This window comes from Salmo trutta, unplaced genomic scaffold (genome assembly GCF_901001165.1).
Source record: "Salmo trutta unplaced genomic scaffold, fSalTru1.1, whole genome shotgun sequence".
NCBI lineage: Eukaryota > Metazoa > Chordata > Actinopteri > Salmoniformes > Salmonidae > Salmo > Salmo trutta.
In genome coordinates, this window is record NW_021822721.1 from 66,473 (window position 1) to 90,507 (window position 24,035).

The following is a 24,035-nucleotide window of genomic DNA, read 5'->3' on the forward strand; positions in this document are numbered from 1 at the left end:
TGTCCTATAGGGCCCTGGTCCTAACAGTGTTGTCCTAACGGGCCCTGGTCCTAACAGTGTTGTCCTATAGGACCCTGGTCTATAGTTGTGCACCGTGTGGTAATAAGGTGTGACTGAGAGGAGCTACTTAGCAGCTATACCGTATAGCCCTCAGAGATACAGGTCAGCAACACACCCAGAGTGTGTGTGTGTGTGTGTGTGTGTGTGTGTGTGTGTGTGTGTGTGTGTGTGTGTGTGTGTGTGTGTGTGTGTGTGAGTGTGTGTGTGTGTGTGTGTGTGTGTGTGTGTGTGTGTGTGTGTGTGTGTGTGGTGTGTGTGTGTGTGTGTGAATCATTGACTATTAATGATATAATGAGTTATGTATTTCTCAGCTCAGGGTCACTCTCCTCTCCCCTCACCTCCCCCCATCACCCTAACCTTTCCTCACCCCTCCTCACCCCCCTGTCCCCTCCTCACCCCTCCTCACCCCCCCTCTCCCCTCACCTCCCCCATCACCCTAACCTTTCCTCACCCCTCCTCACCCCCCCTGTCCCCTCCTCACCCCTCCTCACCCTAACCTTTCCTCACCCCTTCTCACCCCCCCTGTCCCCTCCTCACCCCTCCTCACCCTAACCTTTCCTCACCCCTCCTCACCCCCCCTCTCCCCTCACCTCCCCCCATCACCCTAACCTTTCCTCACACCTCCTCACCCCCCTGTCCCCTCCTCACCCCTCCTCACCCTAACCTTTCCTCACCCCTCCTGACCCCCCCTGTCCCCTCCTCACCCCTCCTCACCCTAACCTTTCCTCACCCCTCCTCACCCTAACCCCTCCTTCCTTCCTCAAAGACAGACAGACAGAGAGGGAGGAGGGAGGGAAGGAAGACAGGAAAGTTAAAAAGGACAGAGTACATGAAGTAGAGAATTGGCTCTTACCCAACAGGTCGTTTTGAGGCATCCAATCCACCAACTTGGTATTGTTGCCTAGGTTACTGGGCGGAACCCCCGAGAACCTACAGCCAGACAGGGAAAGACAGACAAACAGGTTAGACAGACAGAGAGACAGAGAGGTAGATGGTTAGAGTAATGCATTGTGGTTTTATCTCTTACCCTACTGCTGGTTTCACTGTTCTACCTGATAACACACCTGGTGTCCCAGGTCTAAATCAGCCCCTGATTGGAGGGGAAGAATGACTGGTGTCCCAGGTCTAAATTGGGCCCCGATTAGATGGGAACAATGACTTGTAACCTTGGTCTAAATTGGGCCCCGATTAGAGGGGAAGAATGACTGGTGTCCCAGGTCTAAATTGGGCCCTGATTAGATGGGAACAATGACTTGTAACCCAGGTCTAAATCAGCCTCTGATTGGAGGGGAAGAATGACTGGTGTCCCAGGTCTAAACAGGCCCTGATTAGAGGGGAACAATGACTGGTGTCCCAGGTCTAAACAGGCCCTGATTAGAGGGGAACAATGACTGGTGTCCCAGGTCTAAATCAGTCCCTGATTAGAGGAGAAGAATGACTGGTGTCTCAGGTCTAAATCAGTCCCTGATTAGAGTGGAACAATGAAAGATACAGCAGTGGATCTTCCAGGTCCAGATTTGAATTGGAGTGCACTACAGAGAAGTACAATCAAGAACACTTTCCACATTCTAGAATTGGAATGGCAGTTTGAAAGAACAGACTCTAGAACCCAGCGGTGTTCTAGAACCCAGCGGTGTTCTAGAACCCAGCGGTATTCTAGAACCCAGCGGTATTCTAGAACCCAGCGGTGGTGTAGGGTGAAGTCGTAAAGGTATCTGAACTAAATGACTACCCGCCCTCCGTAGCACTCACTTCTGTCATCATGAAGTGCTTTGAGAGACTAGTCAAGGATCATATCACCTCTACCCTACCTGACACCCTAGACCCACTCCAATTTACATACCGCCCCAATAGGTCCACAGACGATACAATCGCCTTCACACTGCACACTGGACCTATCCCATCTGGACAAGAGGAATACCTATGTAAGAATGCTGTTTATTGACCATAGTACCCTCCAAACTCGTCATTAAGCTCGAGACCCTGGGTCTCGACCCCGCCCTGTGCAATTGGGTCCTGGACTTCCTGACGGGCCGCCCCCAGGTGGTGAAGGTAGGAAACAACATCTCCACTTCGCTGATCCTCAACACTGGGGCCCCACAAGGGTGCGTGCTCAGTCCCCTCCTGTACTCCCTGTTCACCCATGACAGCGTGGCCATGCACGCCTCCAACTCAATCATCAAGTTTGCAGACGACACAACAGTAGTGGGCTTGATTACCAACAACGACGAGAATGTGGGGTCAGGAAAACAACCTCTCACTCAACGTCAACAAAACAAAGGAGATGATTGTGGACTTCAGGAAACAACAGAGGGAGCAGCCCCCCATCCACATGGACGGGCAGTAGTGGAGAAGGTGGAAAGTTTTAAATTCCTCGGCGTACACATCACGGAAAAACTGAAATGGTCCACCCACACAGTCAGCATGGTGAAGAAGGCGCAACAGCCTCGGGAGGCTGAAGAAATTTGGCTTGTCACCTAAAACCCTCACAAACTTTTACAGATGCACAATTGAGTGCATCCTGTCGGGCTGTATCACCACCTGGTACAGTGACTGCACCGCCCACAACAGCAGGACTCTCCAGAGGGTAGTGAGGTCTGCACAACGCATCACCGGGGGCAAACTCCCTGCCCTCCAGGACACCTACAGCACCCGATGTCACAGGAAGGCCAAAAAGATCATCAAGGACAACAACCACCCGAGCCACTGCCTGTTCACCCCACTATCATCCAGAAGGCGAGGTCAGTACAGGTGCATCAAAGCTGGGACCGAGAGACTGAATAACAGCTTCTATCTCGAGGCCATCAGACTGTTAAACAGCTTCTATCTCCAGGCCATCAGACTGTTAAACAGCCATCACTAACTCAGAGAGTCTGCTGCCTACATACAGACTTGAAATCATTGGCCACTTTAATAAAGGTTTCACTAGTCACTTTAAATAACGCCACTTTAATAATGTTTTCATACCTTACATTGCTCATCTCATATGTATTATACTGTACTCTATACCATCTACTGCATCTTGCCTATGCCGCACGGCAATCACTCATTCATATATTTATATGTACATGTTGTCATTCACCCCTTTAGATATGTGTATTAGGTAGTTGTTGTGGAATTGGTAGATTACTTGTTAGATATTACTGCACTGTCAGAAACTAGAAGCACAAGCATTTCGCACTGTAGCTAGGGGGGTAAGAGTATCCTAGATCTGTAGCTAGGGGGTAAGAGAATCCTAGATCTGTAGCTAGGGGGGTAAGAGTATCCTAGATCTGTAGCTAGGGGGGTAAGAGTATTTAATCCTAGATCTGTAGCTAGGGGGGTAAGAGTATCCTAGATCTGTAGCTAGGGGGTAAGAGTATCCTAGATCTGTAGCTAGGGGGGTAAGAGTATCCTAGATCTGTAGCTAGGGGGGGTAAGAGTATCTGATCCTAGATCTGTAGCTAGGGGGGTAAGAGTATCTGATCCTAGATCTGTAGCTAGGGGGTAAGAGTATCTGATCCTAGATCTGTAGCTAGGGGGGTAAGAGTATCTGATCCTAGATCTGTAGCTAGGGGGTAAGAGTATCCTAGATCTGTAGCTAGGGGGTAAGAGTATCTGATCCTAGATCTGTAGCTAGGGGGGTAAGAGTATCCTAGATCTGTAGCTAGGGGGGTAAGAGTATCCTAGATCTGTAGCTAGGGGGTAAGAGTATCCTAGATCTGTTGCAAGGGGGGTAAGAGTATCCTAGATCTGTAGCTATGGGGGTAAGAATATCCTAGATCTGTAGCTAGGGGGGTAAGAGTATCTGATCCTAGATCTGTAGCTAGGGGGGTAAGAGTATCCTAGATCTGTAGCTAGGGGGTAAGAGTATCCTAGATCTGTAGCTAGGGGGGTAAGAGTATCCTAGATCTGTAGCTAGGGGGGGTTAGAGTATCCTAGATCTGTAGCTAGGGGGGTAAGAGTATCCTAGATCTGTAGCTAGGGGGGTAAGAGTATCCTAGATCTGTTGCTAGGGGGATAAGAGTATCCTAGATCTGTAGCTAGGGGGGGTAAGAGTATCCTAGATCTGTAGCTAGGGGGGTAAGAGTATCCTAGATCTGTAGCTAGGGGGATAAGAGTATCCTAGATCTGTAGCTAGGGGGGTAAGAGTATCCTAGATCTGTAGCTAGGGGTAAGAGTATCCTAGATCTGTAGCTAGGGGGGTAAGAGTATCCTAGATCTGTAGCTAGGGGGGTAAGAGTATCCTAGATCAGTAGCTAGGGGGGTAAGAGTATCCTAGATCAGTAGCTAGGGGGGTAAGAGTATCCTAGATCTGTAGCTAGGGGGGTAAGAGTATCCTAGATCTGTAGCTAGGGGGTAAGAGTATCTGATCCTAGATCTGTAGCTAGGGGGATAAGAGTATCTGATCCTAGATCTGTAGCTAGGGGGGTAAGAGTATCCTAGATCTGTAGCTAGGGGGTAAGAGTATCTGATCCTAGATCTGTAGCTAGGGGGTAAGAGTATCTGATCCTAGATCTGTAGCTAGGGGGTAAGAGTATCCTAGATCTGTAGCTAGGGGGGTAAGAGTATCCTAGATCTGGAGCTAGGGGGTAAGAGTATCCTAGATCTGTAGCTAGGGGGGTAACAGTATCTGATCCTAGATCTGTAGCTAGGGGGGTAAGAGTATCTGATCCTAGATCTGTAGCTAGGGGGGTAAGAGTATCTGATCCTAGATCTGTAGCTAGGGGGGTTAGAGTATCCTAGATCTGTAGCTAGGGGGGTAAGAGTATCCTAGATCTGTAGCTAGGGGGGTAAGAGTATCCTAGATCTGTAGCTAGGGGGGTAAGAGTATCCTAGATCTGTAGCTAGGGGGGTAAGAGTATCCTAGATCTGTAGCTAGGGGGGTAAGAGTATCCTAGATCTGTAGCTAGGGGGTAAGAGTATCCTAGATCTGTAGCTAGGGGGTAAGAGTATCCTAGATCTGTAGCTAGGTGGTAAGAGTATCTGATCCTAGATCTGTAGCTAGGGGGTAAGAGTATCCTAGATCTGTAGCTGGGGGGGTAAGAGTATCCTAGATCTGTAGCTAGGGCGTAAGAATATCCTAGATCTGTAGCTAGGGGGGTAAGAGTATCCTAGATCTGTAGCTAGGGGGGTAAGAGTATCTGCTACATGACTAAATGGCTTCAGTGTTTCTGACCTGAGGAGCTGAGAGATACTGTGAGAAACTCCTCTCTCACTGTATACAAACTAGGACATTTGCATGCATTCATCATCTCCCTCTCTCTCCCTCATCCTCCCCCTCCTCTCTCCCTCTCTCTCCCTCCTCCTCCTCCCCCCCCCTCCTCTCTCTCTCTCCCTCTTCCACACTCCTTCTTCCCCCCTCAGCCCACAACAAACCCACAATTCACCAGGCCAAATCAATGATTCACTTCATAAGTCTCTCCTCCTCCTCCTCCTCTCTCTTCTTTCCTCCCCCTCCTCTCTCTCTTCTCTTTCTCCCTTATGTCTCTCTTCCTCCCTCCACTCTCTCTCTCCCTCCTTCTCCTCCCCCTCCTCTCTCCTCCCCCTCCTCTCTCTCTTCTCTTTCTCCCTTATGTCTCTCTTCCTCCCTCCCACTCTCTCTCCCTCCTCCTCCTCCTCTCTCTTCTTTCCTCCCCCTCCTCTCTCTCTTCTCTTTCTCCCTTATGTCTCTCTTCCTCCCTCCTCTCTCTCTCCCTCCTCCTCCTCCTCTCTCCTCCTCCCTCCACTTTCTCTCTCTCTCTCCCTCTTCCACACTCCTTCTCTCCCCCTCAGTCCACAACAAACCCACAATTCACCAGGCAACCAATCAATGATACAATTAATGTTTCTCCCTCCCCCTCCTCTCTCTCTCTTCTCTTTCTCCCTTATGCCTCTCTCCTCCCTCCACTCTCTCTCCCTCCTCCTCCTCTCTCTCTCTCTCTCTCTCTGTTTCTGTCCACTCTCTGTAATGAATCCCTTGCTGCATCATTCTTACCTTCACTCATTAAAAAAACAACATGATGACACACACACACACACCACACACACACACACACACACACACACACCCACACACACACACACACACACACACACACACACACACACACACACACACACACACCTGAAAAGAGGAGGCAGTAACCAAACAGCAGGTGTATAAAACCATTGAGGGTTCCGATATAAACTCTCCTGATGACATCATAAAACACCAGGTGGTGTACTAATCAAATCAAATCAAACTTTATTAGTCACATGCGTCGAATACAACAAGTATAGACCTTTACCGTGAAATGCTGACTGACAAGCCCCTTAACCAACAATGCAGTTTTAAGAAAGAGTTAAGAAAATATTTACCTAACAAACTAAAGTAACAATAACGAGGCTATATACAGGGGGTACAGGTACAGAGTCAATGTGGAGGCTATATACAGGGGGTACCGGTACAGAGTCAATGTGGAAGCTATATACAGGGGGTACAGGTACAGAGTCAATGTGGAGGCTATATACAGGGGGGGTACCGGTACAGAGTCAATGTGGAGGTTATATACAGGGGGTACAGGTACAGAGTCAATGTGGAGGCTATATACAGGGGGTACAGGTACAGAGTCAATGTGGAGGCTATATACAGGGGGGTACCGGTACAGAGTCAATGTGGAGGCTATATACAGGGGGGTACCGGTACAGAGTCAATGTGGAGGCCTATATACAGGGAGTACCGGTACAGAGTCAATGTGGAGGCTATATACAGGGGGTACCGGTACAGAGTCAATGTGGAGGCTATATACAGGGGGTACCGGTACAGAGTCAATGTGGAGGCTATATACAGGGGGTACAGGTACAGAGTCAATGTGGAGGCTATATACAGGGGGTACAGGTACAGAGTCAATGTGGAGGTTATATACAGGGGGTACCGGTACAGAGTCAATGTGGAGGCTATATACAGGGGGTACAGGTACAGAGTCAATGTGGAGGCTATATACAGGGGGTACAGGTACAGAGTCAATGTGGAGGCTATATACAGGGGGGTACCGGTACAGAGTCAATGTGGAGGCTATATACAGGGGGGTACCGGTACAGAGTCAATGTGGAGGCTATATACAGGGGGTACAGGTACAGAGTCAATGTGGAGGCTATATACAGGGGGTACCGGTACAGAGTCAATGTGGAGGCTATATACAGGGGTACCGGTACAGAGTCAATGTGGAGGGCTATTACAGGGGGGTACCGGTACAGAGTCAATGTGGAGGCTATATACAGAGGGTACCGGTACAGAGTCAGTGTGGAGGCTATATACAGGGGGGTACCGGTACAGAGTCAATGTGGAGGCTATATACAGGGGGGGTACCGGTACAGAGTCAATGTGGAGGTTATATACAGGGGGGTACCGGTACAGAGTCAATGTGGAGGCTATATACAGGGGGGTACCAGTACAGAGTCAATGTGGAAGCTATATACAGGGGGGAACCGGTACAGAGTCAATGTGGAGGCTATATACAGGGGGTACCGGTACAGAGTCAGTGTGGAGGCTATATACAGGGGGGAACCGGTACAGAGTCAGTGTGGAGGCTATATACAGGGGGGAACCGGTACAGAGTCAATGTGGAGGCTATATACAGGGGGGTACCGGTACAGAGTCAATGTGGAGGCTATATACAGGGGGTACCGGTACAGAGTCAATGTGGAGGCTATATACAGGGGGTACCGGTACAGAGTCAATGTGGAGACTATATACAGGGGGTACCGGTACAGAGTCAATCTGGAGGCTATATACAGGAGGTACCGGTACAGAGTCACTGTGGAGGCTATATACAGGAGGTACCGGTACAGAGTCAATGTGGAGGCTATATACAGGGGGTACCGGTACAGAGTCAATGTGGAGGCTATATACAGGGGGTACCGGTACAGAGTCAATGTGGAGGCTATATACAGGGTATTACGGTACAGAGTCAATGTGGAGGCTATATACAGGAGGTACCGGTACAGAGTCAATGTGGAGGGGTACAGGTTAGAGGTAATTTGTACATGTAGGTGGGGGTGAAGTGACTATGCATAGATAATAAACAGTGAGTAGCAGCAGTGTACAAAACAAATGGGGGGGGGGTGTCAATGTAAATTGTCCGGTGGCCATTTGATTAATTGTTCAGCAGTCTAATGGCTTGGGGGTAGAAGCTGTTAAGGAGCACTTGGGACCTAGACTTGGCGTTCCGGTACCGCTTGCCGTGCGGTAGCAGAGAGAACAGTCTATAACTTGGGCGACTGGAGTTTCTGACAATTTTATGGGCTTTCCTCTGACACAGCCTTTTATATAGGTCCTGGATGGCAGGAAGCTTGGCCCCAGTGATGTACTGGGCCGTACGCACTACCCTCTGTAGTGCCTTACGGTCAGATGCCGAGCAGTTGCCATACCAGGCAGTGATGCAACCGGTCAGGATGCTCTCAATGGTGCAGATGTAGAACTTTTTGAGGATCTGGGGACCCATGCCATATCTTTTCAGTCTCCTGAGGGGGGAAAAGGTGTTGTCGTGCCTTCTTCACAACTGTCTTGGTGTGCTTGGACCATGATAGTTTGTTGGTGATGTGGACACCAAGGAACTTAAAACTCTCGACCCGCTCCACTACAGCCCCGTTGATGAGAATGGGGGCGTGCTCGGTCCTCCTTTTCCTGTAGTCCACGATCAACGCCTTAGTCTTGATCACGTTGAGGGAGAGGTTGTTGTCCTGGCACCACACTGCCAGTTCTCTGACCTCCTCCCTATAGGCTGTCTCATCGTTTTCGGTGATCAGGCCTACCACTGTTGTGCCGTCAGCAAACGTAATGATGGTGTTGGAGTCGTGTTTGGCTATGCAGTCGTGGGTGATCAGGGAATACAGGAGGGGACTAAGTACAGACCTCTGAGGGGCCCCAGTGTTGAGGATCAGCGTGGCAGGCATGTTGTTGCCTACTCTTACAACTTCGGGGGCGGCCTGTCAGGAAGTCCAGGATCCAGTTGCAGAGGGAGGTGTTTAGTCACAGGGTACTTAGCTTAGTGATGAGCTTTGAGGGCACTATGGTGTTGAACGCTGAGCTGCCATCAATGAATAGCATTCTCACATAGGTGTTCCTTTTGTCCAGGTGGGAAAGGGCAGTGTGGAGTGCAATAGAGATTGTGTCATCTGTGGATCTGTTGGGGCGGTATGCAAATTGGAGTGGGTCTAGGGTATCCAGGAGGATGCTGTTGATGTGAGCCATGATCAGCCTTTCAAAGCACTTCATGGCTACAGATGTGAGTGCTACGGGGCGGTAATAATTTAGGCAGGTTACTTTAGCTTTCTTGGGCACAGGGACTATGGTGGTCTGCTTGAAACATGTTGGTATTACAGACTCGGTCAGGGAGAGGTTGAAAATGTCAGTGAAGACACTTGACAGTTGGTCTGCACATACTCCAAATACACGTCCTGGTAATCCGTCTGGCCCCACGGCTTTGTGAATGTTGACCTGTTTAAAGGTCTTGCTCACATCGGCTACCAAGATCGTTGCCACACAGTCATCCAGAACAGCTAGTGCTCTCATGCACGCTTCAGTGTTGCTTGCCTCGAAGCGAGTATAAAAGGCATTTAGCTCGTCTGGTAGGCTGGCATCACTGAGCAGCTCACGTCTGGGTTTCCCTTTGTAATCCGTAATAGTTTTCAAGCCCTGCCACATCCGACGAGCGTCAGAACCGATATAGTAGGATTCAATCTTAGTCCTGTATTGACGCTTGTTTGATGGTTCGTCTGAGGGCATAGCGGGATTTCTTATAAGCTTCCGGATTAGTGTCCCGCTCCTTCAGAGCGGCAGCTCTAGCCTTTAGCTCAGTTCGGTTGTTGCCTGTAATCCATGGCTTCTGGTTGGGATAGGTACGTACAGTCACTGTGGGGATGACATCGTTGATGTACTTATTGATGAAGCCGGTGACTGAGGTGGTGTACTCCTCAATGATATCGGAGGAATCCCGGAACATGTTCCAGTCTGTGCTGCAAAACAGTCCTGTATTGTAGCATCCTCGTCATCTGACCACTTCCGTATTGAGCGAGTCACTGGTACTTCCTGCTTTAGTTTTAGTTTGTAAGCAGGAATCAGGAGGATAGAATTATGGTCAGATTTGCCAAATGTAGGGCAAGGGAGAGCTTTGTACATGTCTCTGTGTGTGGAGTAAAGGTGGTCTAGTGTTTTTTGTCCTCTGGTTGCACATGTGACATGCTGGTAAAAATTTGGTAAAACTGATTTAAGTTTTCCTGCATTAAAGTCCCCGGCCACTAGGAGCGCCGCTTCTGGGTGAGTATTTTCTTGTTTACGACCTTATAGAGCTGGTTGAGTGCGGTCTTAGTGCCAGCATCAGTTTAGTGGTGGTAAATAGACGGCTATGAATAATATAGATGAGAACTCTCTTGGTAGATAGTGTGGTCCACAGCTTATCATGAGGTACTCTACTTCAGGCGAGGTATTGTAGTCTGTATAGGGAATAGGGTTCTGACCAGATATATTGTAGTCTACATAGGGAATAGGGTTTGAACAGATATATTGTAATCTATATAGGGAATAGGGGTTTGACCAGATATATTTTAGTCTATACAGGGAATAGGGTTCTGAGCAGACATATTAGGTGTAGGTGATAGAAAATACAGATGAATAGGGGGCTGTGACCAGCCTTACACTCCACTACAGTAGGTGATAGAGAATATAGATGAACAGGGGGCCGTGACCGGCCTTACACTCCACTACAGTAGGTGATAGAGAATATAGATGAACAGGGGGCCGTGACCAGCCTTACACTCCACTACAGTAGGTGATAGAGAATATAGATGAACAGGGGGCCGTGACCAGCCTTACACTCCACTACAGTAGGTGATAGATACAGAATATAGATGAACAGGGGGCCGTGACCAGCCTTACACTCCACTACAGTAGGTGATAGAGAATATAGATGAACAGGGGGCCGTAACCAGCCTTACACTCCACTACAGTAGGTGATAGAGAATATAGATGAACAGGGGGCCGTAACCAGCCTTACACTCCACTACAGTAGGTGATAGAGAATATAGATGAACAGGGGGCCGTGACCAGCCTCACACTCCACTACAGTAGGTGATAGATAGAGAATATAGATGAACAGGGGGCCGTAACCAGCCTTACACTCCACTACAGTAGGTGATAGAGAATATAGATGAACAGGGGGCCGTGACCAGCCTTACACTCCACTACAGTAGGTGATAGAGAATATAGATGAACAGGGGGCCGTGACCAGCCTTACACTCCACTACAGTAGGTGATAGAGAATATAGATGAACAGGGGGCCGTGACCAGCCTCACACTCCACTACAGTAGGTGATAGATACAGAATATAGATGAACAGGGGGCCGTGACCAGCCTTACACTCCACTACAGTAGGTGATAGATACAGAATATAGATGAACAGGGGGCCGTGACCAGCCTTACACTCCACTACAGTAGGTGATAGAGAATATAGATGAACAGGGGGCCGTAACCAGCCTTACACTCCACTACAGTAGGTGATAGAGAATATAGATGAACAGGGGGCCGTGACCAGCCTTACACTCCACTACAGTAGGTGATAGAGAATATAGATGAACAGGGGGCCGTGACCAGCCTTACACTCCACTACAGTAGGTGATAGAGAATATAGATGAACAGGGGGCCGTGACCAGCCTTACACTCCACTACAGTAGGTGGCGGTGTATCCACTTTTCAGTTGGTTGCGATCCACCAATAGACATGTAAAGCAGAAGAAGAAGAAGGACTTGACAGGTGGAAGCAATATGGTGGAAGCTGAACATCAGAAAAAGAACACAAGCCTTCAAATCAAATCAAATGTCATTGGTCACATACACGTATTTAGCAGATGTTATTGTGGTGTGCTTTTAAAAATATATATATTTTACGAGTCTACAGTCAATGTGTTGATAGAACTTCGGTAGCGTTTTCCTCATATTTGCTTTGTTAAAATCTCCAGCTACAATAAATGCGGCCTCAGGATATGTGGTTTCCAGTTTGCATAAAGTCCAGTGTAGATCCTTGAGGGCCGTCGTGGTATCGGCTTGAAGGGGAATATACACGGCTGTGACTATAACCGAAGATAATTCTCTTGGGAGGTAATACGGTCGGCCTTTGATTGTGAGGTATTCTAGGTCAGGTGAACAAAAGGACTTGAGTTTCTGTATGTTATCACAATCACATCATGAGAATTGAATCATGAAACATAAACCCCTGCCTTTCTTCTTCCCAGAGAGTTCTTCATTCCTGTCTGCACAATGTACTGAGAACCCAGCTGGCTGAATGGATGGGGACAGTATATCCCGAAAGAACCATGATTCCCTGAAACAGAGGATATTACTGTCCTTGATCTCTCTCTGGAAGGAGATCCTCGCCCTGAGCTCATCTACTTTATTGTCCAGAGACTGAACATTAGCGAGTAATATACTCGGAAGCGGTGGATGGTGTGCCCGCCTCCTGAGTCGGACTAGAACTCCACTCCGAATACCTCTTCTCCGCAGGCGGCGTCTTGGAGCAGCCTCTGGGATGAGTTAAATTGCCCTGGGGGTACGAACAAAAGATCCAATTCGGGAAAGTCGTATTCCTGGTTGTAATGCTGGTGAGTTACCGTCGCTCTGATATCCAAAAGTTATTTCCGTCTGTACGTAATGACACAAAAAAAACATTCTGGGGTAATAATGTAAGAAATAACAAAATACTGGCAAGTTGCGTAGGAGCTAGCACACGAGCTGCCATGTCTGTCAGCGCCATCTTGCTTACCTTGAAGACTGTTTCTAGCTTCTAGCCAACTTTGCAGTATTTTGAAATGTTTTGTTGTTGTTATTTCTTACATTATTTGCTCAGAACATTTCTTGAATTATTACCTGCAACCTAAAAAAAAAATTTGAATATTAGATTGGCGCTACTCACCAGCATTTCAACCAGAAATTTGACTTCCCTGAATTGGATCCTTTGTTTGTGTCACATCCTGATCTGTTTCACCTGTCTTTGTGATTCTCTTCACCCCCCTCCAGGTGTCGCCCATCTTCCCCATTATCCCCGGTGCATTTATAACTGTGTTCTCTGTTTGTCTGTTGCCAGTTTGTCTTGTCTCGTCAAGCCTACCAGTATTTTTTCTCCGTACAGTTTCTTGTTAGTTCCTGTTTTCTAGTTCTCACGGTTTTTGACCATTCTGCCAGCCCTGACCCTGAGCCTGCCTGCCTGCCGTTGTCACGTTGCTATAAGGGATCGGGAGACAGGCGCAGGAATGCGTAATAGTTTTTTTTTATTGACCCAATAAAAAGGCACGGGGACGAAGACCAAACAAACACGAATACAAAACACAGGGTCGATACCCAAACAAAAGAGCGAAGAGTTCCTCGAATAAATACACCGGGCGAGACCCGTAACACACACGCACACAATGATACTGTCACGTTCTGACCAGTAAAGGGGGTTAATGTTCTATGTTAGTATATTTCTATGTTCATTCTAGTTTTTCTATTTCTATGTTTAGTTTATTGGGTTGACCTTCAATTGGAGGCAGCTGTTCCTCGTTGCCTCTAATTGAAGGTCCTATTTAGTAGGGGTGTTTTTCCATGGGTTTTTGTGGGTAGTTGTTCCGTGTATAGCTGTGTGCCTTACAGGACTGTTTTTCATTGTTGTTTTTGATTAAGTGTTTGTTTTGGTTTTCTTCGAAAATAAAAGAAGATGAGTATTCACATTCCCGCTGCGTTTTGGTCTAATCCATACGACGAACGTGACAGATACCACACGGGACGAGACCCGTAATCATCTGCACAGTACAAGTGGCACAAAAGCCAAAACAACAACAGCACAGGTACTCACACGACCAACGGACAATGTAACAATAATAATCGACGGGCCCAACGGTGAACCAAAGGGCACACTTATACAATTACTAATCACTGGGGAAAAGGCACCAGGTTGTGCGTAACCAACAGTTCTGGAGGGATCTGTGACAGCCGGTCTGTACCTTACGGACTCTGCCCTGGATGACTGACCTCTGCCTGCCTTTTACCAGTCATTTACCGGCCCCCCTGAGTTGATCAGGCTGTTGATTTGTGGCCTGTGGAATGTTGTCCCCACTCCTCTTCAATGGCTGTGTGAAGTTGCTGGATATCGGCGGGAACTGGAACACTCTGTTGTACACGTCGATCCAGAGCATCCCAAACATGCTCAATGGGTGACATGTCTGGTGAGTATGCAGGCCATGGAAGAACTGGGACGTTTTCATCTTCCAGGAATTGTGTCCAGATCCTTGCGATATGGGGCCGTGTATTATAATGCTGAAACATGAGGTGATGGCGGCGGATGAATGGCATAACAACGGGCCTCAGGGTCTCATCACGGTATCTCTGTGAATTCAAATCGATAAAATGCAATTGTGTTCGTCGTCTGTAGCTTATGCCTGCCCATATCATAACCCCACCGCCACCATGGGGCACTCGGTTCACAATGTTGACATCAGCAAACCATTTGCCCACAAAATGCCTCTCCCTCCCTCTCTCTCTCTCCCACTTTTTCTCTCTCTCTCTCTCCCCCTCTTTCTCTCTCTCTACATTTTTCTCTCTCTCTCTACCTTTTTCTCTCTCTCTCCCTCTCTCTCTGTCTCGCCCTCCCTCCCTCCCTCTCAGCTACATGTCTGTGGTGAACGTGGGACCAGTGGAATTCTTGGTAAATGATTAATCTAGATAAGTTAGAATGGGTTACCATAATGACCCTTGGAATCACAGGCATTTTCACACACACAGTAGGAGTACTGGTCCAGGATCACTGTAGCAGTAGGAGTACTGGTCCAGGATCACTGTAGCAGTAGGAGTACTGGTCCAGGATCAGTGTAGCAGTAGGAGTACTGGTCCAGGATCAGTGTAGCAGTAGGAGTACTGGTCCAGGATCAGTGTAGCAGTAGGAGTACTGGTCCAGGATCAGTGTAGCAGTAGGAGTACTGGTCCAGGATCACTGTAGCAGTAGGAGTACTGGTCCAGGATCATTGTAGCAGTAGGAGTACTGGTCCAGGATCAGTGTAGCAGTAGGAGTACTGGTCCAGGATCACTGTAGCAGTGGGAGTACTGGTCCAGGATCACTGTAGCAGTAGGAGTACTGGTCCAGGATCACTGTAGCAGTAGCAGTACTGGTCCAGGATCAGTGTAGCAGTAGGAGTACTGGTCCAGGATCACTGTAGCAGTAGGAGTACTGGTCCAGGATCAGTGTAGCAGTAGGAGTACTGGTCCAGGATCAGTGTGTCAGTACCAGTCTGTTTCTGGCTTTAACCAGTCTGTTTCTGGCTTTAATGAGTCTGTTTCAGGCTTTAACCAGTCTGTTTCTGGCTTTAACCAGTCTGTTTCTGGCTTTAACCAGTCTGTTTCTGGCTTTAACCAGTCTGTTTCAGGCTTTAACGAGTCTGTTTCAGGCTTTTACCAGTCTGTTCCTGGCTTTAACCAGTCTGTTCCTGGCTTTAACCAGTCTGTTTCTGGCTTTAACCAGTCTGTTTCTGGCTTTAACCAGTCTGTTTCAGGCTTTAACCAGTCTGTTTCAGGCTTTAACCAGTCTGTTTCAGGCTTTAACCAGAAAACATGGTTCAGTCTGCTTCCCGCCACCAGAAAACATGGTTCAGTCTGCTTCCCGCCACCAAAAAACATGGTTCAGTCTGCTTCCCGCCACCAGAAAACATGGTTCAGTCTGCTTCCCGCCACCAGAAAACATGGTTCAGTCTGCTTCCCACCACCAGAAAACATGGTTCAGTCTGCTTCCCACCTGAAAACATGGTTCAGTCTGCTTCCCATCTGAAAACATGGTTCAGTCAGCTTCCCACCAGAAACTGGTAGACAAATTGACCTTTCCACCAGTAACTGGTAAACAAATTGACCTTTCCACCAGTAACTGGTAGACAAATTGACCTTTCCACCAGTAACTGGTAGACAAATTGACCTTTCCACCAGTAACTGGTAGACAAATTGACCTTTCACCAGTAACTGGTAGACAAATTGACCTTTCCACCAGTAACTGGTAGACAAATTGACCTTTCCACCAGTAACTGGTAGACAAATTGACCTTTCACCAGGACAATAAAACACAAGGCCAAATAAACACTGGAGTTGCTGATTACCAAGCTGACATTGAAAGTTTTACTGAGTGGCCTAGTTACAGTTTTGACTTTAAGAGGCTTGAAAATCTAATGGCAAGACATGAAAATGTCTGTCAGAGCTTGAAGAATTATAAAAAACACTAATGGAAAAATACTGTACAATCCAGGTGTACAAAGCTCTTAGAGATTTACCCAGAAAGACTCACAGCTGTAATCGCTGCTAAAAGTGATTCTAACATGTATTGACTCAGAGGGTTGAATACTTATGTAATCAAGATATTATATTAGTGTTTTTGTTTCGTTAATAAAATATAAAATAAAAACATTTGTCTTCCTCTTTGACATTACAGAGTATTTCGTGTAGATCGTTGACAACAACAAAAAATTACGATTGAATCCCTGTTTGTAACACGGCTGCTCTTACCGCAGCTGTAAACGGCCCATCTAACACCAGGTCCACTGCTGCATTATCAGACTGACAGCCCGTCTAACACCAGGTCCACTGTTACATTATCAGACTGACAGCCCGTGTAACACCAGGTCCACTGCTGCATTATCAGACTGACAGCCCGTCTAACACCAGGTCCACTGCTACATTATCAGAATGACGGCCCGTCTAACACCAGGTCCACTGCTACATTATCAGAATGACGGGCCGTCTAACACCACGTCCACTGCTGCATTATCAGAATGACGGCCCGTCTAACACCAGGTCCACTGCTACATTATCAGAATGACGGCCCGTCTAACACCAGGTCCACTGCTACATTATCAGAATGACGGCCCGTCTAACACCAGGTCCACTGCTACATTATCAGAATGACGGCCCGTCTAACACCAGGTCCACTGCTGCATTATCAGAATGACGGCCCGTCTAACACCAGGTCCACTGCTGCATTATCCAGAATGTTCTTCTGACAATGTCTCACGTGATCCTCTGAAGAGGTGCACTGTGTTAATAAATCCTGCTACTTTGTTGTCCACCGAGGACGATGGAGAGGCCGCCCGACTCGTGCTCCTCTGGTGGAGCTTGTTTCTAAAACCAACGACGGATTTAACCGATGTCCCTTTTTTTGGGCCAAAATGCCAAAATGTGGAACTGTTTGAATATGGCTCTGCTCAGCGCTCTGAGTAAAGGAGAACCCACGTATGCAGTTACTACTGCTTCAACCACACTGGAAAGGGATAAATTACCATCCTACCTTTCTGCTCAAGCAGCAGAACACTTTGCATTCACCCGGAGCTTGCATCTTAGCTAAAGGCCAGTCAGGTACTATCTATACAGATAGCAGATATGCCTTTGGTGTGGTACATGATTTGGGTACTCTGTGGAAACAGCATGGCTTCCTGACCCCCTCTGGTCAGACAATCTCTCATTCAAAACGTGTTGATAACTTGCTAAAGGCTATTTTCCTCCCTTCTGAAGTTGCTGTTTGTAAGTGCGTCGATCGTCTCCAAAGGTAACGCTATGGCTGACTTGGCAGCTAAGGCCAGCGCCTGTCTCCGTGGGTTTTAGGCTGGGTTTCTGTATAGCACTTTGACATCGGCTGATGTGAAAGGGCTTTATAAATAAATGTGATCGATTGATTGATCTAAATTAACCAGGGACAATGGCTCCCACTTTGTGAACTTGGTGATAGAGAACTTGTCTGAGAGTCTGCAGATAGACCTCAGGACCCATTGTAGCTATAGGCCCCAATCAGGCGGTTTAGTTGAACGCGCTAATCAGACCCTAAAATCTAAGATGGTGAAGCTTATGGCAGAAACAGATCTTTCTGGAGTCGCTGTGATGACCCCTGGCTCTGATGTACATGACGAGGGCGGCCCCCGACAGAACCACTGGATTGGCTCCTCGTGAGGTTCTGACAGGTAGACCAATGAGGATGATCAAATCCCCCCTTTCCCACAGAACAAGTTGACCCTGATGGGGCTGTGATGATGAGATTGTGTAAGTTATTGCACTGCTCTAAACAACGTTCTGAAGGCTATTTTTCCTCAGGGTGAAAGCGGATCTGCTCAGCCTCTGGTGGGGATCCTGCACAAACTGCAACCAGGTGACTGGCTGGTGGTGAAAGACCTGAGACCAAAGCATTGGAACCAGCAGAGGTGGACTGGACCATACCAGGTGTCGCTGACTACTCCCCAATGCTGTTCGCGTAGCTGAGAGGTCTACATGGATCCTTCGACCAGCTACTGCAGGAAGCTGAGAGGTCTACATGGATCCACGCCAGCCACTGCAGGAAGCTGAGAGGTCTACTTGGATCAACGCCAGCCACTGCAGGAAGCTGAGAGGTCTACATGGATCCACGCCAGCCACTGCAGGAAGCTGTCTACTTGGATCCACGCCAGCCACTGCAGGAAGCTGAGAGGTCTACATGGATCCATGCCAGCCACTGCAGGAAGCTGAGAGGTCTACATGGATCCTTCGCCAGCCACTGCAGGAAGCTGAGAGGTCTACTTGGATCCACGCCAGCCACTGCAGGAAGCTGAGAGGTCTACATGGATCCACGCCAGCCACTGCAGGAAGCTGAGAGGTCTACATGGATCCACGCCAGCCACTGCAGGAAGCTGAGAGGTCTACATGGATCCACGCCAGCCACTGCAGGAAGCTGAGAGGTCTACATGGATCCACGCCAGCCACTGCAGGAAGCTGAGAGGTCTACATGGATCCACGCCAGCCACTGCAGGAAGGTGCCATACTGCCCACCAGACCCTGAGGACGGAGGGAAGCCGGGAGTCATCGACAAAATGGCCATGGGAGGATCAGGCCCAGACTCTATGCATCATGTTTCCTGCTCTTGTCTTCTTCTCGTTACAGTTGACATATGGACCGTGACTCAAGGACAACCGGTCCTGGAAGAAGGACAAAAACGGGACGGACTCGACTGATGAGGGATAAATGCATGAATGGTAATTTGTCATCAACAAAGGATTTACGAGGGGGATTTGATTGTTCACGTCGGTGCTGTAGAATCATCTTAGAACATAAGATCCTGTGTACCAGAACCTGTTCCGAAACCCATCCTCAGCGAACCTCATTCAGAACCTGTTCTGATCCAATCCCCAGCGAACCCCATTCAGAACCTGTTCTGATCCAACACCAACGAAACCCCTTCAGAACCTGTTCTGATCCAATCCCCAGCGAACCCCATTCAGAACCTGTTCTGATCCAACACCAACGAAACCCCTTCAGAAACTGTTCTTATCCAACCCACTTCAGAACCTGTTCTGATCCAACCCCGACAAACCCCATTCAGAACCTGTTCTGATACAACTCCGACACACCCCATTCAGAACCTGTTCTGATACAACTCCGACACACCCCATTCAGAACCTGTTCTGATACAACTCCGACACACCCCATTCAGAACCTGTTCTGATACAACTCCGACACACCCCATTCAGAACCTGTTCTGATCCAACCCCATTTAGAACCTGTTCTGATCCAACCCCCGACGAACCCCCTTCAGAACCTGTCATTGTCACAACCCAAGGAATATTTCCAAACCACAATTTAATGAAATCTATGTGGGAATGTCAACATGTGTTAATTATAGTGTCTTCCCAATAGGATGTAGCTAGAAGAAGGGAACGTGCAGCTCTGGAAACCCCATTAGACTGAGGGGGGCAGCAGCTCTGGAAACCCCATTAGACTGAGGGGGGGCAGCAGCTCTGGAAACCCCATTAGACTGAGGGGGGGAGCAGCAGCTCTGGAAACCCCATTAGACTGGGGGGGGTGAGCAGCTCTGGAAACCCCATTAGACTGAGGGGGGGGCAGCAGCTCTGGAAACCCCATTAGACTGAGGGGGGGGGGCAGCAGCTCTGGAAAACCCATTAGACTGAGGGGGAGCAGCAGCTCTGGAAACCCCATTAGACTGAGGGGGGGGGGGAGCAGCAGCTCTGGAAACCCCATTAGACTGAGGGGGGGCAGCAGCTCTGGAAACCCCATTAGACTGAAGGGGGGGGGGGCAGCAGCTCTGGAAACCGCATTAGACTGAGGGGGGGGGGGCAGCAGCTCTGGAAACCCCATTAGACTGAGGGGGGGGGGGCAGCTCTGGAAACCCCATTAGACTGAGGGGGGGGCAGCAGCTCTGGAAACCCCATTAGACTGAAGGGGGGGGCAGCAGCTCTGGAAACCCCATTAGACTGAGGGGGAGCAGCAGCTCTGGAAACCCCATTAGACTGGGGGGGGGGGGAGCAGCAGCTCTGGAAACCCCATTAGACTGAGGGGGGGGGGCAGCAGCTCTGGAAACCCCATTAGACTGAGGGGGGGGCAGCAGCTCTGGAAACCCCATTAGACTGAGGGGGGGGGGGGGCAGCAGCTCTGGAAACCCCATTAGACTGAGGGGGGGGGGGGGCAGCAGCTCTGGAAACCCCATTAGACTGAGGGGGGGGGGGGCAGCAGCTCTGGAAACCCCATTAGAGTGAGGGGGGGGGGGGCAGCAGCTCTGGAAACCCCATTAGACTGAGGGGGGGAGGGCAGCAGCTCTGGAAACCCCATTAGAAGGGCAGCAGCTCTGGAAACCCCATTAGACTGAGGGGGGCAGCAGCTCTGGAAACCCCATTAGACTGAGGGGGGGGCAGCAGCAGCTCTGGAAACCCCATTAGACTGAGGGGGGGGGGCAGCAGCTCTGGAAACCCCATTAGACTGAGGGGGGGGGGGCAGCAGCTCTGGAAACCCCATTAGACTGAGGGGGGGGGGCAGCAGCTCTGGAAACCCCATTAGACTGAGGGGGGGGGGCAGCAGCTCTGGAAACCCCATTAGACTGAGGGGGGCAGCAGCTCTGGAAACCCCATTAGACTGGGGGGGGCAGCAGCTCTGGAAACCCCATTAGACTGAGGGGGGCAGCAGCTCTGGAAACCCCATTAGACTGAGGGGGGGGGGCAGCAGCTCTGGAAACCCCATTAGACTGAGGGGGGGGGCAGCAGCTCTGGAAACCCCATTAGAGTGAGGGGGGAGCAGCAGCTCTGGAAACCCCATTAGACTGAGGGGGGGGGGCAGCAGCTCTGGAAACCCCATTAGACTGAGGGGGGGGCAGCAGCTCTGGAAACCCCATTAGACTGAGGGGGGGGGGCAGCTTTGGAAACCCCATTAGACTGAGGGGGAGCAGCAGCTCTGGAAACCCCATTAGACTGAGGGGAGCAGCAGCTCTGGAAACCCCATAAGACTGAGGGGGAGCAGCATATCTGGAAACCCCATTAGACTGAGGGGGGGCAGCAGCTCTGGAAACCCCATTAGACTGAGGGGGGGCAGCAGCTCTGGAAACCCCATTAGACTGAGGGGGGGGGGCAGCAGCTCTGGAAACCCCATTAGACTGAGGGGGGGGGAGCAGCAGCTCTGGAAACCCCATTAGACTGAGGGGAGCAGCAGCTCTGGAAACCCCATTAGACTGAGGGGGGCAGCAGCTCTGGAAACCCCATTAGACTGAGGGGGGGCAGCAGCTCTGGAAACCCCATTAGACTGAGGGGGGCAGCAGCTCTGGAAACCCCATTAGACTGAGGGGGGCAGCAGCTCTGGAAACCCCATTAGACTGAGGGGGAGCAGCACCATTGTTGATGTGGAAACTGACGATCGTTCTCCTCATCGATTTGGCTCGGCAACATTTACTGATCATTATTGGATCTGTGGCGATAAAGCCTGTCTCTACCTACCAACACAGTGGACAGGCTGCTGTATTTTCGGTAAACTAAACATCTCCCTTTGTGGTAATGCATAAAACTAACTCCTCCATTCCAAGCAGGTTAAGACGAATTTAGAGACGCATCTCGCAATCCCAATGACGTCCCCAGTGACTCGCGACCATTCTCGAAATTGGAGAAGTTCTGGCGCGGTTTAATCCCCTGGTATGGGGCCATCGGAGAACGCACATGAGTTGGATCGGCTACGATATCATTTGGAATCCCTTGCTAAATTTAACCACTTCAAGGTTTTCAATTATAAGACCAGAGTTACAATTTGCCACTCGACTCATGGCCACACAATATAGGGTGGCACGTGACATGTTGCTAGCTTGTTAAGGATGGGTGTGTCAAATTATAGGAAATTGCTGCTGTTACGTTCATTCCCCAGGGAGATGGAAAATGTAACTATTGTAGTGGAACATTTGAAAGAGCTTAGTAGTGTTCTCGAAAGGGAACACCAGCCTGACGTCGACTGGAATCCGTTAGGGTGGGTTCAGTCAGTGTTTGGTGCTTGGGGAGCGACCATTTTCCACTGGCTCATCTACGGTCTAATATTACTGATTGGTCTGTTGCCGATTATCATTTGTGTGAAGAAATTTGTTCAGTAAAGTGGTTGATGTTGTTCTTACTATGCCCTTGCTTGCAAACGAAGAAGGTGAAGGTGAAGAATCTGAGATTGACGGACGACAGTCAGGTGAACACAGTGAAGTATTCCCACTGGACAGTGCAGATAGAGAGGGTTCACAGGATATGAGTGATTTCCCCTGACCTATTCCCTATTCCTGACTACATCTCTGATGGTGGGGACTCCGAGGGATGACTGTCCTATCTGTTGTGATGAGGCCTGTGTTTGATTCCCCTGACCTATTCCCTATTCCTGACCCCAGTCCTGATGGTGGGGACTCCGAGGGATCCTATCTGTTGTGATGAGGCCTGTGTTTGATTCCCCTGACCTATTCCCTATTCCTGACCCCAGTCCTGAGCTTGGGGACTCCGAGGGATGACTGTCCTATCTGTTGTGATGAGGCCTGTGTTTGATTCCCCTGACCTATTCCCTATTCCTGACCCCAGTCCTGATGGTGGGGACTCCGAGGGATGACTGTCCTATCTGTTGTGATGAGGCCTGTGTTTAGACACTGGTTCTCCTGTAACTTAGGGAGCGTTTCTCATTTCTGTTTCTTATTTCTGTATTTTTCTCAACAATGTATTATTCTGTATGATTAAACATGTGCAAGTATGTCTTGAGGAATAAAGGCTGCAACGGGATTCGATTCTCTATGTTTTTATTTGATTCTCTATTTTTTTTATTCGATTCTCTGTTTTTATTTGATTCTCTATTTTTTTTATTTGATTCTCTATGATTTTATTTGATTCTCTGTTTTTATTTGATTCTCCGTGTTTTTATTTGATTCTCCATGTTTTTATTTGATTCTCCGTGTTTTTATTTGATTCTCCGTGTTTTTATTTGATTCTCTATGATTTTATTTGATTCTCTATGATTTTATTTGATTATCCATGTTTTTATTTGATTCTCCATGTTTTTATTTGATTCTCCGTGTTTTTATTTGATTCTCCGTGTTTTTCTTTGATTCTCTATGATTTTATTTGATTCTCTATGATTTTATTTGATTCTCCATGTTTTTATTTGATTCTCTAGTTTTTTTATTTTTATACTTCATATACTCTGTAACAAATGTTAGTAAGTTACCAGGTTACTGTTCTGATTTCCCAGAAGGAACAGAGTCTCTTGAGAGGGGAATGTGGCGGGAGAATCAGATTTAATTACGTAACATAGATAATGAAGATGTCTTATCTGCATGGTGTTTGCAGTTGCACTTCTTCCCACAGCTGGGGCTCAGTCACCTGGGGCCATGCGTCTGCCTTCCCTGTAGCTCAGTTGGTAGAGCATTGTGTTTGCAACGCCAGGGTTGTGGGTTCGATTCCCACGGGGGGCAGCACAGGAATAAAAAATGTATGAAATGAAATGTATGCATTCACTACTGTAAGTCGCTCTGGATAAGAGCGTCTGCTAAATGACTAAAATGTAAATGTAAAATGAGAAGTCAGGCTTGTCTTTTACATGTCCCTGGTGCTATGCAGAATATCAGCTAGAGAAGAGGACAGGAGGGAACATTGTCTTCATATGTGAATGTGTCTTTACCTATTCTTAAAACATGTGAAAGGATGGCGTGTTTATTGGGGAACCAATTA

The 24,035-nt window shown here is 48.6% G+C and overlaps 1 protein-coding gene across 1 annotated transcript in view; it reads right to left on the minus strand.

The window, feature by feature from the left end:
- Positions 1-913: 913 nt before the first annotated feature.
- The window catches only part of ugt8 (UDP glycosyltransferase 8), a gene marked incomplete at its 3' end in the record, with an annotated part of 66,711 nt that continues 43,589 nt past the window's right edge, over positions 914-24,035 (minus strand). The window contains 1 exon segment of the mRNA XM_029745006.1: positions 914-990. Coding sequence (XP_029600866.1) covers positions 914-990 — 77 coding nt within the window.